This window comes from Rhinoraja longicauda, chromosome 6 (assembly GCF_053455715.1).
Source record: "Rhinoraja longicauda isolate Sanriku21f chromosome 6, sRhiLon1.1, whole genome shotgun sequence".
In the NCBI taxonomy this organism is placed as follows: Eukaryota; Metazoa; Chordata; class Chondrichthyes; order Rajiformes; family Arhynchobatidae; genus Rhinoraja; species Rhinoraja longicauda.
This window is the reverse complement of record NC_135958.1, coordinates 15,666,072-15,684,111: the sequence shown is the minus strand read 5'-3', so window position 1 is coordinate 15,684,111 and position 18,040 is coordinate 15,666,072. Positions and strand designations below refer to the sequence as shown.

Sequence of the window (18,040 nt, the reverse complement as noted above, 5' to 3'; positions counted from 1 at the left end):
AGCCACAAAGAGTTGTAGAGTCATACAGCATGGAAACAGGCCCTTCGGCACAATTTGCCCATGCTGACCAAGTTGCCCCAGCTACACTAATCCCATCTGCTCACGTTTGGCCCATATTCCTCTAAACTTTTCCAATCCATGTGTCTGCCCAAATGTCTTTTAAATGTTGTTATAGCATCCACCTCAACTACCTCCTCTGGCAGTTCATCCCATATACCCACCACCCTCTGTGTGGAGAAAGGTTGCCCTCATGTTCCTATGAAATCTTTCCCCTCTCACCTTAAAACTACATCCTCTAGTTCTTGATTCCCCTTCTCTGTGTAAATGTATCTGTACATTAATTTGATCTATTCACATAATCTTGCACACCTCTACAAGATCCACCCTCATACTTTTGCACTCCCACATTCACATGCTGTCTTGGCCTCCCCTTTGTCCTGCCATTATCAGGCTTCTGAACAGTCCTTCCATAAACTTATGAGGTGTTTGCGCAGTAATGAACCAGATACTGTTTGATAAATCTCTACCCCATTGAGGACATTGGACTTTGTCTAAGAAACATGAGCTACAATGTGCTACAATCCTGGGAACTCTATCTATATTCAGCAAACATATCCACACTGAAAAAATACACTTTAAATCCCTTCGTAAAAAACACACTGATAGTGTGGCATGAAGTGTTAAATTATCTGGGAGAAAATCCCTATTTTCACCTATCTGGGGAAACAGAAACTTTACGCCAGGCACTAATGACTTGGGTTTTAAGATATGGGCGGACAAGGGTATCAGTAAAATCTCAGAGTTATATAATAATGATATTCTTTTAAGTTTCAATGATGTAAAACAAAAATTTGGACTTGACTCAAAACATTTTTTTAAGTATCTCCAGATCAAAAACTTCATAACAAAGACGCAAAACTCTTTAGGTCTGCCAACTCAAAACTCTTTAGAAAAGGCGGCTTTAAATCATCATGAGGCAGGTGGTCAAATCTCATGGTTTTACCAAATTATTAGCAAAGGAATCTTCAGAAGATAAAAGGCTTGCATGGTGTTCAGATCTTGATGAAGAAATTACTGTAGAAGAATGGCAGGATATATGTTTACAATCTCAAGTCCAAACAATAAATAAGCGGTTCAAATTACTCCAGTACAAATGGATAATGAAACTATATATTACTCCTGTTTTACCGCATCACATTAACTCTAATACACCTGATCTCTGTATCAAATGTGGTGTACATGAGGGTAGCTTGTTTCATTGCCTTTGGGAATGCCCCACCATCCAAGAGTACTGGAAGGAGATAATAACAACTTTATCTATTGCCACAAAATAGAAGCTTTCACTATGACCTAAACTTTGTATTTTCAGGTGTTTTCCAACAAGCTGTAAACTTAACAATACAAATAAGAAGATGGTTATATTTTGTCTGCTTGAAGCTAAACATAAAATTGCTCTGTCATAGAAATCAGTTTATAGATCAAACAAGCAAAGTTGGGTTGATGGATTACTGCAGAGTCTTGATTTGGAGAAACTTACATGTATAGTTAAGGGGAAATACGACACTTTTGAAACGATTTGGGGCTCGTTTATGAACTTTCTGGAGGGGGAAGATTTTACTGAGACCTTGTGGCTAAAATCTCTCATCAGAATAGACTTAATATTAGTCTTAACCTATAATGAAAGTGCTCCTGGTGATCATCTATCTTGAGGCCGGAGACGTACTCCAATGATAACCCGGAAAGATTTTGAGAATGGAACATCAGCTGACTGAATGGCTGTGTTGGACTTTTGAGAAATCCCCACTTTTCGTTACTGTTGAAGGACTGCCATTGGAAAATATTACTCTGTTATTGGACTAAGCTTAAATTTGATTATGTATGTCAAGTAAGGAAAGTGTAAATGTCACCACTATACCTGTGTTCCCTTTGCTATGGGAATCCAACTAGTTTATGGAATAGAATGCATGTGGTGGTAGAAAACTATACGTTCCCACTTACCTAGATGACTAAAAAAAGAGGTGACAGAGATGCGTGATGCTTCTCTGAGCAGATTAGGGACCGGATAGAGGGAAGTGAGTTAAACATGTATTCGATATGTGATAGCGCCTGTTTTTAACAGACTCAAATTTCTTCTTTCTCTTTAACGATACAGCCACTAATGTCCTGTATCCACCATTCCAAATATAGGTGGCGAAAGGAACCCTAATTCCTATGACAATACTCTGTCCCTCCCAGTGGGCGTGTGATCGAAGGTTGGTGATTAAAGCTGTTTCGGAAGAATTTTGTTCAAAGTGGAAAGATCACAAATCTCTGGGAACACATGGAAGCTCTGTGGGATACGGATGGGCGAGCTTCTTTAGTCTAGGCTTCACTGGAGGTTATTTGACCGCCAACAATTGCAATTACCTCATTTGTGGTCTCACTACCTTGGGTAATGCAACCACGGGGGCCCTTGACATGGTTACCCAGGGATTGACTGAACTCAGGCTCTTTACTATGCAGAACAGATATGCCCTGGATTATTTGTTGGCTCGGGAAGGTGGTGTCTGAGCTATAGTAAATGGCAGATGTAAGATGGGAGTCAGAGATCAGACAGAGAATATTACTCGTTTCATCACAAAGATAAGGGAACAAATGGATAACATGAAGGAGTCAGATAGTTGGGGTGATTGGGGTTTCGGAGGCTGGTTGGACAGGTTGATTAATATGGCATTGTATCTGGGAATTTCAAATGTTTGTATTTTTGTATTGTTGGCTATTCTGAAATGTGTATTGAAAAGAATGCAGAAGGAGCTAGAAAGTATCGGTGCTTCGAGAACGTTAGTAGTAAGACAGACTGAATTGTGTTATAAGGAGGCTGAGGATGTTGATAGGGTGAAGGAAGAGTTTGAAGTACAAGTACATACATATATACACACATATATATACACATTGTATACTTATATACAATGTGTATATATGTGTGTGTATACATGCATGTGCATATATGTATCTGTGTATGTTGTGTGTATATATGTATGTGTATATATGTATGTGTGTATATGTATGTATATATATGTATGTGTGCATGTGCGTGTGCTTGTGCGAGAGTGTGTGTGTGTGTATGTAAATTACTTGTATATATTGATTGCAAACAGCAGAGGTCCCAACACAGAGCCCTGAGGAACTCACTGGTCACAGAATTCTGGCCTTAATATTGTCCTTCCACCACAATCCTCTGTCTTCAATCAGTAATTCAGTTCTTAATCCACGCCTTGATTTGCTTTCGAGTTCATAAAGCTACTGATTCCTTACAAAACTTCAGGTGTGTTGAAAGGAGTCAACCAGAAATTTGGTCCAACATACTTACATAGCAAATATAAATAGCTTCAATTCTATCAGTTTGACCCTCTGTTTTCTCCCTCACTACTTCATGCTTTACGCCTGCTAATTAATCCAGTTTATTATTTTAGGACTCCATTTAGGCCCTTCCTTTTCACAACTGCCCATTCTTTTTCTCCGTCTATATATTTGATAGGAAGTAAGCAGAAGGACTCACTGAATTGGTGGCAGCTCCTCACTGCTCAGAGCTTCATCAGTCACCTGTGTTTGCCTGATGGACAAGAAACATTGTCATAAAACTCAGAGAACCCAGTAAATTCTCATAAAACCAGCAAAAGAATAGGGAACAACATATCTCTATTAAAAAAGTATTTAAGGCTTTAACTATGAATTTAACAGTGGCCCTAAATTATTAACTTTGAATTGTCTACTGGTCCTATTCAGAACTGGGTGATTTTTTGCAATGAGAGGATTCAGTTTCTCCCACCATTTTGTTTTACATAGGTTCCTGTAATTATCTAAGAGTTGTGAATTATGAAGAGAAATAATAATTTTTCTTTAAATTTGATATATATACAATTTTGGGTTCCTGGTTACTAATACAAAGATGCCTCTTAAAAACACTTGTCCATTCACCAGAACATTTTTTGTGAAAAAGTCAATGTTTGTAGAAGAGATTTTGGTAAATGGGAATTCAGTTCAGATGCAACTTCCACTTCACCTCTCCTGACAGAAGTCAAAAGCTGCAGAGATACTGGTACCAATATTCAACAGCTACAGGAAGCTGCAAGGGTTGTAAGGATTTCCATGATGAAATAAAAAAACAAAGAGGAGATTACCTTCTCTCACAAGCTGTGGCCAGCCAAAAAACTAAGCATACACTTGGCCTCTGCAGTCCATGTTATCTATGTGACAATCTCACCGCAATCCCAATCTTACAATCTACCTCATTGCAATCTCTACAGTTTTTCACCATATCTTGACATATGTGACAATAATAAACCAATACCAATATCCCTGAAAGGAACTGGAGCACTTACTCCACGGCCGGGTGATCCTCACTTTCCTTCGTTCCTTCATCCAACAGGATTGGCCTAACAGATAAAAGGTATAAAACTGAGTAGCAGCACTATGCCAGTTTCTATGAATATAAACATAACCAAAATTAGAGATTGCCCACACAGAGGTATAGTGGACCTGTGTTCCAAATTATATTAAATGGTTTGGAGTAATATACCGACATGGATAGAGGATTAATTCATGGAAAGAAGATAGAGTGCAGTAATTGGAAGTCATATCAGGTTGACAAGTTGCAAAGAAAAATCCTCGGATCTCAATCATTTACATTCCTTATTAATGACAGATAAATGGGCTGATTTTATCGCATCCAAATCTGCAGACATGATACAGTTAGGTTTGAAAGTAAACCATAAGGCAGCCACAAAGAGTTATAGAGTCATACAGCATGGAAACAGGCCCTTCGGCACAATTTGCCCATGCTGACCAAGATGCCCCAGCTACACTAATCCCATCTGCCCACGTTTAGCCCATATTCCTCTAAACTTTTCCAATCCATGTATCTGCCCAAATATCTTTTAAATGTTGTTATAGCATCCACCCCAACTACTTCATCTGGCAGTTCATTCCATATACCCACCACCCTCTGTGTGGAGAAAAGTCGCCCTCAGGTTCCTATTCAATCTTTCCCCTCTCATCTTAAAACTACATCCTCTAGTTCTTGATTCCCCTTCTCTGGGTAAATGTCTCTGTACATTCATTCTATCTATTCATCTCATAATCTTGCACACCTCTACAAGATCCACCCTCATACTCCCACATTCACGTGCTGCCTTGGCCTCCCTTTTGTCCTGCCATTATCAGGCTTCTGAACAGTCCTTCCATAAGCTAGGATACTGTTTGATAAATCTCTACCCCATTGAGGACATTGGACTTTGGCTAATAATCTGATGCGCTACAATGTGCTACAATCCTGGGAACTCTATTTTGCACCTTGTATCTTCCTCCTTGCTCTATCTTTTGAACTGTGTGTCTCTTTCTGGTATATCTGATCTGTGGGATTGCATGCAAAACAAAGCTTTTCACTGTGCCCCAGTACATGACGCAATAATGAATCTAAACCTAACCCCTCTTCCTCACAGCCTTGCTATACATTCGGGATATGCTTCATTCCCTCCTAATAGAATAAAGATGACAGACTCACTCCACAGCTGCGGGATCCTCATTCCCTTCGGCTTCTTCACACACATTTTCCGGTCTGATAGACAGAATAATACAAAAACAAAATACCAGGCATTAATCACTGTAGACTCCCGTGAGTGAGCGAAAGGTTCGATTTGGCTCCTGTACTAACAGGGATAAGGATTTGGAAGAGTTTAATGACCAAAGCACAGTCGACACAGTTGAAGCAAAAGGTGAGGATGCTTCAAACACTGACCAGCTCAGGCAGCAACTGTTGACGGAGTCATTGTTTCAGGTGATCTTTCACATTGGTTGATGATTGACCCTTGTCTCAGTTATTGCCGCCACCTCATGTTCCATTGAAGTGCTTTGTGTTTACAACTCACAAATCTATTAACTACACTTGCAATCATGCAGTCCAAACCTCATTTGGATCTTTTCTTCATTCAGGCACATCCTAATTCAATATTATTTCTAACACACCCCTTTGCACTTTCCTCCTATTTTGTTAAGTGTCCATGTTGGTACCTAATGACCTGCAAAATTAGTTTAAACTTTCCCAAATAGTATTAACAAGAGATATTGGTCGCAGCTCAGTTCAGATGCAGATCATCAACTTAATCAGCACACCTCTATCATTAAACTGTCTGCAGGGCCCAGGAATCCAAATTTCTCCTCCTGTTCATTTTTAGGATGGGGGACTTTCTTGCAAGACCAGTATTTATTAACCAACTCTCATTGCCTTCCAAAAGGTCTGGCAATCCGTCTTCTTGAACTGCTGTAGTCTTTCTGATGAAGTTACTTCCACAATGCCATTGAGCAGGCAGGTCCAGGATTTGGATGAGGCAGCAATGAACTGTAAACTCTGGTGTCAGGATCTTAACTCTCTTTCTTTCTCCATAGTTGGTCCCAACATGGACCATGACTTCTGGCTATTGCCATTTCCCCCACAGAATTCTGGCACCACTGACACGAGTTATCATGTAATTCGCACATTGGTGGTAGCACCCTGTCAATCTGTCCCCATGACAGTGAATCCGCCAGCAGTCTTGCTCTTGGCTGTACCCAGTCTTATTCCTTATATGAGTGTATTTGCCAATGCAGCAACAATCTTACAAAGTGCTCCTCACAATCTTTGGGGGCTGGGGCCAAATTTAGGAGAATTGTCCCATAGGTTAGTTTAGCAACTGAGTGTTATTATCATCCTCAGAGAGATCCTAACTTATGGATAATGTGTCAGAACATTTCCATCCCAATCCCTGGTGCTCCTTATCTCATTAAAAGAACATCTACCAGATAAGGTAGATCGATGGAATTAGGATTATACTGAATGACAGAAGAGTTTAAATTGCTAAAAACCAGTCTGGATTCCTATTTTTCCTTCTGACTTGCCTCCTTTCTTCTTGGTATATTCAAGTTGCCTTTATTCTCCACACCTGATCTTTAGTCCCACTATCTCTAACATTCATTTTACTGCTCTGCTACCCTATCAGCCGCTCAACTCCGCTCAATAAAAAGAATGTGAAAGTCTCATTCTGTTGCTGGTGTATCCTCACAGTTTCTTCACACATCTAATAGATAGAGCAAAGAGAAATAAACAGCTGCAGAGCACAAGCGACAAAAAACTGTGGGGGGGGGGGGGGGGGGGGGGTGGGTGGGAGTGATGCCTCTTGTTGGGAATTTCAGCTGCTGATCCTGGTAAAATTTTCACAGCCAAATGGAAACAGCCCTAAATTTTATGTCAACAGTGGGTGTGCCGCAGTTGGTCGTGGATTTGGGAAATGTATGGGACCATTATGTGCATAATATGCAGTAATTATCACATCCTTCTTTCCCCAGCTCTTCTCCCCATCACCTCTCCCTGGGACAGAAGGGTGAGAACTTACCCTGTCAATTGCAGTTCTTCATCGCTTTCGATTTCCTCACACTGTAGAACTGGGCTGATGGTTAAATAATGCAAGCTATAAGTAGTAGCAGTAAAATGTAGAAATAAGGAACTACATAGATGCTTGTTTACTAAAAAAGGCACAGAGTTGTGGAGTAACTCAGCTGGTCAGGCACCATCTCTGAAGAACATGAATAGGTAACGTTTCACATCTGGACCCTTCTTCAGACTGAATGTGGGGTCGGGGGGGGGGGGGGGGGGGAAGAGGGGGAAGAGGGGGAGAGAAAGCTGGAAGAGAGAAGGGGCAGGCCAAAGCTTGGCAGGTAATAGATGGATGAGGCCCCAGATGGAATAAGGATAGACTTCTCCTGGTTCTCATCTTTCAGAACTATGGGACATAAAGAGTATAACTACAGAACACAGAGAGCATAACTACGTGACACAGAGGAGATGTGAGTGAAGAGTTCATCTAAGCCACGTTTACCAAAAGAGAGAACATTTCGGATGTCCTAGAATGGAAAGCCGCATCTTCGGAGCAGATGCGGTGGAGACGGAGAAATGGAGAGTAGCAGCAGGTTGCCTGCTTTGCTCATCCTGCACAAGAGTGAATTCACGGCCAATAGACTCTGCATTCAAGGAGTTGTTGTGTGTGTCATTGTGCAAACACAAACAAACTACTGTGAGTAGTAGTGACGGAAACTCAATCTGCCCAACAAATTGATGCAAACAAACATGAAGACACAATGGTTTAGAAACTGCACTTTGGGCCACATTCTGTGTTAATTGAGTTACACTAAAAGTTTTTTGGAGTACTATAGCCTGCTTGTTAATGTTAATATTTCTGGCATTTTGCATCGTGATTAAACTGTGCAATGGAGCAGCTGCTTCAGGGCATTCCAAGGGGTTTATGATGAATGAAGCATTGTTGAAGTGTTTTAATCTGGGGAAAGCAGCAGGAAATTTCTCTCTAAAATGTTTGTTTCTCATTTCATCGGAACTATTAAATATTCTATATCATCTCATTGCTGAATTTGTTCAGATACATTGGACATGAGGAACTTACTTTTCATTGGGTGGATCCTCACTCCTCTGTGTTTCTTCACACACTTTGACAAGTCTGTCAGACAAAGTAAGACCCAGAAAAATCAATAGTTCATTGCATTTATCATGTAATTTGCAATATCTCTCGACTATAGATGGGATATTATCTACTGTTAGCTCATTTTATATGATCTCAAGTTCCACATCTTTTATTCTAGTGACATGGATTATTTCAGCAGAGCTAGTTGAACTAGTTTCAGAGTGTCAGCCCAGCTCAATGGCTCCATTCATCAAGTTATGGGTTTAAGACCCACTCCCAAGATTTGAGTGCATAATCTACATTTTCACTTCAGTGCACCATTCCTTCTCTCCCGAGATGCTGCCTGACCTGCTGAGATACTCCAGCATTTTGTGAGTACTTCAAGTATGTTGGGTTGCTGGAGGTGCCTTCCCTCGGATGTTAAACTGAGTTATAAATCATCTATTTGGGTGAATTTTAAAGATCTTATAACATTACTTGAATAAAATCACAATATTCTTATCAAGCTTCTTCTCTCTATCAACAGAGGTGCACTGTTTTTAATCTCATTGTGCTCTTGTGCTAGGATGGTTTGCTGTATTTATTTAGATGGAACAGGCGTGATATTTTACATCATCCCCCGTAATTCACTCGGTGTTAAGTTCAGACATCCATGACGCGACACTGCAAAACTGCAACATTTTCTTTATCCGAATACTTAGCTATGAGAACGGCTTAATGTAGAAGGAACATAGAAGGAAGCCAGTTCCTGGAGATCTAATCCATTTGCCTCTCCTCAGTTATCATATGAATTGATTTTTTAAAATAAACCAGTGATAAAGCAGTTGGGTTTATCTCACATCTATCCAGAATTCTTCATGCCTGGAGGTGGTCTTAGAGCACTCCCCGGGCAATTAGTTACTTTTTAAAAGGCCGGAATTATCACAACCAATTTACTCATATCAAAATCTCACAAGAAATTAGAGAAATTATCCAATAAACTGAATTTTGAGATGTTGGTTGCTGCATAACAATTAGTCAGGGTGTTACGAGAAGTGTCTTGACCTAATTCCAAGGGATCTTTTACATTTGTAGGTGGGTCTCAGTGTACTGTGTCACTACAAATACAGTGGAGAGGAAGGTGTCAGGAGAGGATTAAATGGAGCAGGATATAAACAGGGTATCGTTTGGATTATTACAGTGGTGCAGCAGTAAAGTTGCTTCCTTACAGCGTCAGAGACTCGGGTTTGATCCTATGGATCGGTGCTGTCTGTATGGAGTTTGTACGTTCGCACTGTAACTGCGTGGATTTTCTCTGGGTACTCCAGTTTCCTCCCACATTCCAAAGACATACAGTTTGTAGGTTAATTGATTTCTATAAATTGTCCCTTGCGTGTAGGATAGAACTAATGTTCAGGTGATCGTTGGTCAGTGTGGACTCGTTGAGTCAAAGGGCCTATTTCCACGCTGTATCTCTAAAATAAACGAAATTAATACCCAAAACCTAGAGTGATCATCAATTAATTGTATAAATTCAACTTAAGAACATTTTTTTTAAAATCGTGCATCCTTGGATTGTTGTAAAAACCCCATTTAGTTCTTTCTATTATTTTTAAAGGAAGAGAATTGTCAGCCATTGCTTATGGTGGCCTAGGCAGGTCAACATCAATCTTGCTCTTAACTTCTCTCTAAAATGGCAGTGGTCACAGACTTGGTTGGTGGTGACAAGGGAGGCTTGTCCAGCTGCTGCAGTGAACCATGGGTGCACTCTACAGCATGCCGAATGGCTATTCCTGTTCCAACATTACAGGCTTTAGAGGATGAGTGAGTGGCTCTTGCGCCTACATTCCATTGTGACTGACCTGTATAAAGTCACTTCCCTGTTTTGGCACCACTCCATGAGCACTTACTCTGCATTCCCTTCTGCTTCCTCTGTGATATTCCACAGCTGGCTGCACAAATACAAACTCCATTTTATAATACACATCACATTAGACAGACACAAGCAGAAACAACTTAAACATCGTATTCCCTTCATTTCATGTAAACAATTGTTCCAAGAATAAGCAAGGAATGGAATTACAAATTAATTTTCAAGTTGACTGTTAACATATGTACCTTCTGTTGTTTAGCAAGCTGAGGAAAATTTTACAAAGAAAAAATCTCTGATTTTCAAACATGGGCCATAATCATTGAATCTTCCAGGAAAAGGTTCCATTTCACTGCAGCACACAGCAAGCCATGGCCTGGACTCAGTTCTGGATGTGACTGAAGTTCCAATGGCCACAGGCACAGCTGCCTGCAAATGGCAATCCTCAGAGCCACATAAGGAGACATTGCAGATGCCCAGACACAAACTCATTGTCTACAGTCTAAAATTCTTTACATGACACCCACAATTGGTCCAGGTAGAGATGTCCACTAGCGTCACCTTCACAAACAAAAACTTCCATGTAAAACCCACATTAATTACTAAAGTGACACATCTTATTACGATTGCTTAATAATTTGCTTTCTCTAATGTTCTATTGCACTTTTATTTCACACTCTTTCTCACTATAACTCTGTGCCTATCTGTGGCAGTAAGAACTTTGATAGTTATATAACAAAGAAGAGAACAGCCCAAGGAAACATTGGTTCCTTAGAGGATGAGACTGTGGAATTGATAATGGAAAATAGAGGAATGACAGAGATACTAAATATTTATTTTGGATTTTGGATATTTTAATCTATGGGCCATTGAGAGGGAGAAACTTTAAACATAGAAACATATAAGATAGGTGCAGGAAGAGGCCATTCGGACCTTTGAGCCAGCACCGCCATTCAATGTGATCTTAGCTGATCATCCACAGTCAATAACCCGTGCCTGCCTTCTCCCCATATCTCTTGGTTCCACTAGCCCCTAGAGCTCTATCTAACTCTCTCTTAAATCCATCCAATGATTTGGCCTCCACAAATTCCACAAACTCACAACTCACTGGGTGAAAAAGTTTTTTCTCGCCTCAGTTTTAAATGGCCTCCCCTTTATTCTAAGACTGTGGCCCCTGGTTCTGGACTCCCCCAACATTGGGAACATTTTTCCTGCATCTAGCTTGTCCAGTCCTTTTATAATTTTATACGTCTCTATAAGATCCCCTCTCATCCTTCTAAACTCCAGTGAATACAAGCCTAGTCTTTTCAACCTTTCCTTAACAGTCTTTATTACGAGGCAAAAAGTACTGAGCAAACTAAAGGGGTTAGTGTCAAGTCCTGCACTTGGCCTGCATCTTAGGGTCTTAAAGTAAGTAGTCGCAAAGTTAGCAAATGTACTAGTTGTAGTCGACCCTGGATTCCACAGTGGTCACAAAGGATTGGAAAATTGTGAAGGTAACAGTACTATTCAGTAAAGAAGGGAAACAGAAAACTGGAAAGTATGGGCCAGGTTAGTCCAACATTTGTCATTGGGAAGTTGTTACAACCATTTTTTTAAATATACTAGACAATGTGGACCCGTTGGGCCCAAACCTCTCCTGCATTGGTGCAGCACCCCCCCCCTCCCCCCCCCCCCTCTCTCCTCAACCCCCCCCCTCTCTCCTCAACCCCCCTCCCCTCTCCCTTCTCCCCCACTCCCCCCTCCCTTCTCCCCCACTCACCCCTCCCTTCTCCCCCACTCCCCCCTCCCTTCCCCCCACTCCCCCCTCTCCTCCCCCTCCCCTCCTTTTAAACTTTAAAATGTGAATAACTTTTAAAATATAGCACCGATTTCAATAAAACTACTTGCATTATCACTAAAATGACAATGGTGAGTAAGGTGGGCCTAAAATTGTCACGCTATCGTATACCGTTTTGGCTGAAGTTCAGTCACAAACAAGATAACAAACGAGAGTTTTAGTATTATAGATAATCACATATTTTGAAATATGGCATTTAGAAAAGGAGAACATAATCAATAGAATTGACATAGCTATATGTAAGGAAAACTGAATTTTTGATCAATTTGCTGGAGTTCCTCAGACATTAAGGGAACCGGTAAATGTAATGTATCTAGATTTCAAGAAGCTTCATAAAAGATTACTGCTTACTGTAGATTACTGTAATATATCGGCATTGACAGGAGAATGGCTAACGAACAGAAAACAGTAGTCAAGACAAATGGATCATTTTGGACTGGCACTCAGCAAATAGTGGGCTGCCACTGGGATCATTGCATTGGCCTCAACTATTTACGTTCAACATTAATGACTTAGATGAAAGTGTACTGTGCTAATAAAATGTTGGCCTTTATCACAAGCAGCATGGAATCTAAGAGAAATTTGAATGCAATTTACAGAACTTGATGAGATTGCGCCTGGAGTACTGCATATAGTTTATCTCTCATATATAAAGAAGCATGTGTTATTCAGGTGATCAATAATGAGTGAAAAAGGAAACCTCCAACTACCCAGGTCCATGAGAATTCATCCTACCTTCCATACATCACGTCTTAAGCCCATGGCGCTGGTCCTGTCACGATGCCTGCTGTTCCTGCTGCTGACCACCGATGGTGCCATAGACTGTGTTTTCGTGTGTTCAATTATATTTAAGTATTTTCACCTGTGCGTCATTATCATTTGTATTACCTATTGAGTTCCCTATACAAGTGCTGGCTTGTCTCTGACTTTGCTCAGCCTCGGAGTCCGAGGGAGAATGTGCAAACTCCACACAGACAGCCCCAGAGGTCAGGAGCAAACTCAGGTCTCTGAAGCTGTGAGGCAGCAGCTATACCAGCTACGCCACTGTGGCGCCCACCAAATTTACGCCGACAATCAAGCATCATTTGCACTAATCCCACTCCCCCACTTTCACAGCACATACCATTCATTTCCACACCACCCCTCCTCACCCTACCTCCATCTCTTCCCCCATCCCCCCTCATGCTGAGCCTTGTATTCTTGTTTATCAAGATTTTAGTGGAAGCCTTTTTGAGTTTAACTGACTTCTATGTCTTCTCCGTGTTGGGTCGACACATCTCATGATATTGTTACAATGGACATTCTCTACCAACATTTGAAAGAGACTATTAGGCTTTTAAAGTCCTCATGCTTTGGCCAGTGAGTTGCAAATTCTTTTAAACTAAAGACTCAATGTGATGTGACTTCTTAGCAAGATTGTGCCTGATCAAAGCCTATTCCACTGTCGCACTTTTAGCAATACCGTGGGATTTAAGTAGTGGTAAGACTTTATTTTAAAAAATAGATAGAGTACAGCACCTTGAACTCGGTGGTGTCACTTCAATTCTTATGCCTGGTTTTGTGAGATGCACCTGGGCATCACACTCACTGGTTTGAGTTTCAGCATCATGGTAGTGTGTCTCTTCATCCCAATCAGAATCGACATCTTCCAACACCATCTCCTTTGGAACTGGAAAAATAAAACTTACTGTCATGACATGCAGAGACTTCAGCATCACAGGGTCTAATTGAGATTACATATTGCCGGTAAAAGCAATGAGATTTGATGTTAGAGAAACTGCTGGATTAAACATTATATAGACTGGTTGACATTACATATTATGCAGAGACTAACCAAGGTTACATATTACAGAGACCAACAGGAAAAATCCATTACCAATACAGAGAATGAGATGTTCCTGATTATAAAGGAACATGTCAAGGATAACCTCAAATCGTGTCACAGAGGGAGACTATTTGGCCCATTTTAGCTGTATTGGCCCTTTAAAAGAAGAATATTCATGCACACACTTGGATTGTCACACTTTGCTCTTAACCCTGCCAGTCCTTCATCTTTGACAGTCACTCCTAATCCCTTATAAAGTTATTTATTACATGAGCTTGCTCCACCTTTTCAGGTAGAGAATCATGGATCTCAACAATTCCAAGTGAAAACAAATACCTCCTTCTTTTCTCCTTTAGCCCACTGTATTTAAACCTGTGATCTGCGGCTGTTAACCAACCAGAGACAATACTTTGTCTATGTCCTGCAAAATTATGTTTTCTAATCTCTCTTTATACTAACGTCTCTCTCCCGAGCAACAGCAATGTCTCTCTCCCTAACAACAGTGATAAACATTTTAACAGCTTTTCCTACCCTTATCCTTTTTGATATTTGGACTTGGTTATCTGCCTGAGATCTCACCCCAATTATTTATTTTACTCCTTGTTTCTATTTCTATGCCCCAAGTTATAATACTTAGTAAGTCATAGACAATAGACAATAGACAATAGGTGCAGGAGTAGGCCATTCAGCCGTTCGAGCCAGCACTGCCATTCAATGCGATCATGGCTGATCACTCTCAATCAGTACCCCGTTCCTGCCTTCTCCCCATACCCCCTCACTCCGCTATCCTTAAGAGCTCTATCCAGCTCTCTTAATTTGCCCTGATTTGAGTACAAGCTCTCCCTCATCATCTAGCCAGCCGTTTCACAGTGATCCTCTGAAAGTGTATCACTTCTTCCTACATCCTTCTCCAGTCTGTTTCTCCACGCTATTTACTTTTTTTGAAATCTACAGCAATCTTTATCTAATGCATATTATCTCCAAACATCATGTTATTGCTCCCTACATTGGAATCTGGGTTACCTCCAAAAATTAAGAGAATAATGTACCCAAAGCAGACCCTAGGTAACAGTTGGGAAAACATCCAACCATCATGATGTTCTCTGATTGGGCCACTCAACCAATTCTTCACTAATTCTGCCACAGTCCCTTAATTTTAGGGGCTTCTATCTTATTTACAAACTTTTGTGGGGTACTTTGAGAAATTCCTTCTGAAAGTTTCCATTTACTCTATTAACTTAGTCAATTTTATCTGTTACATCATCAAAGAATTAAATCAAACTGAGCTCACATTATTTGCTTTTAATTATTGATGATGGATTTTCTGAACTATATTGAAATTTATTATATCATAAATTATTAATTACTGATCTATTATTTTATGGATTGGGTTTATATTACGGATGTTTATTATATTGTGGATTAAATAACTTCTCATCAGCAATATTAGGTAGTCTGTCTTTTATTTAATTCCCTTTTCAGGATCTGGGATTCAGTCCCTCTTTGTTCTCCCCCCCTCCCTCCCCCTCCCCCTCTCCCTCCCCCCTCCCTCCCCTCTCCCTCCCCCTCTCCCTCCCCCCCTCCCTCCCCCTCCCCCTCTTCACGGTAGTTCCCCTATGCCAGTTCCTCCATTATCCTTTGTTCTTCCCCCTCCCTCATTGCAGTCCCACCACCCCGGGTCCCCATTGTTCTTCCCCCTTGTTGGGCCATTTCAGAGGACTCTAAAAAGTCAACAATATTGGTGGGTTTGGAGTCACATCATAAGCTAGACTGGGAAAGGATCGCCATTTTCTACCCCTGTAAGACATTAGTTAACCGGTTGGGTGTTATGCAAAAAACCAGTAATTTTGTAGAAATCTTTACTGATGATCCTTTAAAATTAATTCCATATTATTATTATTAATATAAATTAAAATTCTTCACCTGCCATGGTGGGATTTAATGTGGAATTCTGAATCCAGCCTGCTTCTTCTTGCTTTATTCCTCACCTCATTCCAGAATAATGGTTTAATATTAATAATCTTCAGCATTTTAGCAAAACTCCAAAGTTCAGTGAGAATTGGAAGATCATGACCAATGTGCCTCTTACTATTTTTCCTTCTTTCAGAAGTATTTTACCACTGGGCTAAGTGATGTATCAATTTATAGAAAAAAGCTCTTCTTACTAGGTCTTCTCTGCCCAACACCATCCCAAATATAATCTCTCTCTTCTTTTACTGTAACCTTCACATCATTTATTTCCTTTGTGAGGATCGATTCAAGTTATGTTTTGTGACCTTATGATCACCCAGCAATGAAATTTTCTGTTGTAACACAGCAACCAAATTTCCACAGCGCTACTCCGCACAATCAACCACATAACAATGTCATCATTGCTCTAATCTCAACCTGGGGAATTTATGTTTGAGCAATTAACTGAATCTGGAATGAAAAGCTTTTGGTATTAATGGTGTTTTATCCCCAGAAATAAGCGCTAAAAATGCACTTGCATGATTCCCGACAGACACTGAATTTAGTAGGTAGGAAGGAACTGCAGATGCTGGTTTAAACCAAAAATGGACACAAAATGCTGGAGTAACTCAGCAGGACAGGCAGCTTCTCTGGAGAGAAGGAATAGGTGATATTTTGGATCAAGATCATTTTGTGCAGCTGTGAACATATTGCTGTGCAGAAATGAGAAAACGGCATCAGTGCTTAAAGGCAAATTCCCATTGGCAGCAACAGCAGCAGCATTCCTTATGGCAGCAGGGGAAGGGGAGAGAACTCTCAGATTGATAAAGAGAAATAACAAAATCCAGATAATTGAAATACCAGTCAGGAGGGAAGTCCTGTGCGTGGATATCAGGAGAGCCCAGCACGTGATTGTGCTAGTGCGTTCACCATGATGTTGTCTGCATAGAGGCATTTCAGTTATAAGGGGAGATTAAATAGGCTAGATTTACCTTTCCTCAAGCAAAAGAGGTAGCTGATAAAGATATGTAAATTTATAAGAGGGATAAAAAGGGCAGACAGTAACAATCCGTTTATTCTGGGAAAGGAGTCTAAAAAAAGAGGTGCAGGTATAAAATGAGAGATAGTTTAGAGGAAATATTTTCAAGCACAGGATGATTGGAATCTGTGGAGGTGTTAGAGTCAGGTACACGCAACATTTAAGAATCTAGACAAGTACTTGAATCACCAAGGCATGAAAGGTTATGGACCAAATGCGGATAAATGGGATTACTGTTGTAATATTGCTGTTGTAATGCAAGTACAATAGTTGGCAAGAAGACTATGGACCAAGAAGACTAGGGACCGTGCTGTCAAACTCTACGACTCTATGTTCGACCCTATAACCTATTATAAGAAAAGGCAGCAGCAAGTGGTCACAGTAGTCTCCTCCTTCAAATCAGCAATGTACAAATGTATGTTGCAATCACAAGATTTGAGTGTGAGCTGCATGTCAGTATTTACATCTGACACATGGAATTACTAAAAGATAAGTGTCATTATATTCACAGTTCCGAGGTCCTGAGTGAGACCCCACTCGTACTTGAATCATCAAGGTACAGATTATTGCAGCAAGTCAGTGGAGCAATGATTGCGATGTATATAAATGAGTGTTGTATATGCATAAAGTATATGCACACGAGAAGTGTAAATGGAGAGAGTTGAATAAACAAGATACATGCACTTTAGCAGTTCACATCTCTTGGTGTTTTATTATATTCCTGGTGCTACATGAGACTTGGAGTCTGAGCCCACGCATGATACAAATTGTAAACAAGTTTGTCAGGAACAGATCTTGCACTAAACAAAACAAACGGCAGATTTCCAGTCAAATCTGAACACCATCTGCCAGCTGACAACATTTGTGTCCTCAGTGAAAGTTTGAAGTAGTGGTAGCACTGATGATGCTGGTAGGTGTGAGCACAGGAGAGAAAATCAGCCCAATCCTGTATTAGGATTGGGCTGATTTGAGAGCATCCCTGACAAGTACTTGACCCACGACTCAAGAGCGAAGTTGCATAGAAACAGTGTGACCAGATGAGTGACTTATG

The 18,040-nt window shown here is 40.6% G+C and overlaps 1 protein-coding gene across 1 annotated transcript in view; it reads right to left on the bottom strand.

Annotated features, from left to right (window-relative positions):
- Window positions 1–18,040, bottom strand: part of LOC144594268 (uncharacterized) — a 117,492-nt gene that overhangs the window by 60,308 nt on the left and 39,144 nt on the right. Inside the window, exons 18-24 of the mRNA XM_078400533.1 lie at window positions 13,694–13,844; window positions 10,376–10,417; window positions 8,469–8,522; window positions 7,407–7,460; window positions 5,543–5,596; window positions 4,362–4,415; window positions 3,539–3,592 (exon numbers count right to left, since the gene is read on the bottom strand). Coding sequence (XP_078256659.1) covers window positions 3,539–3,592; window positions 4,362–4,415; window positions 5,543–5,596; window positions 7,407–7,460; window positions 8,469–8,522; window positions 10,376–10,417; window positions 13,694–13,844 — 463 coding nt within the window. The remainder of the gene's footprint in view (window positions 1–3,538; window positions 3,593–4,361; window positions 4,416–5,542; window positions 5,597–7,406; window positions 7,461–8,468; window positions 8,523–10,375; window positions 10,418–13,693; window positions 13,845–18,040) is intronic.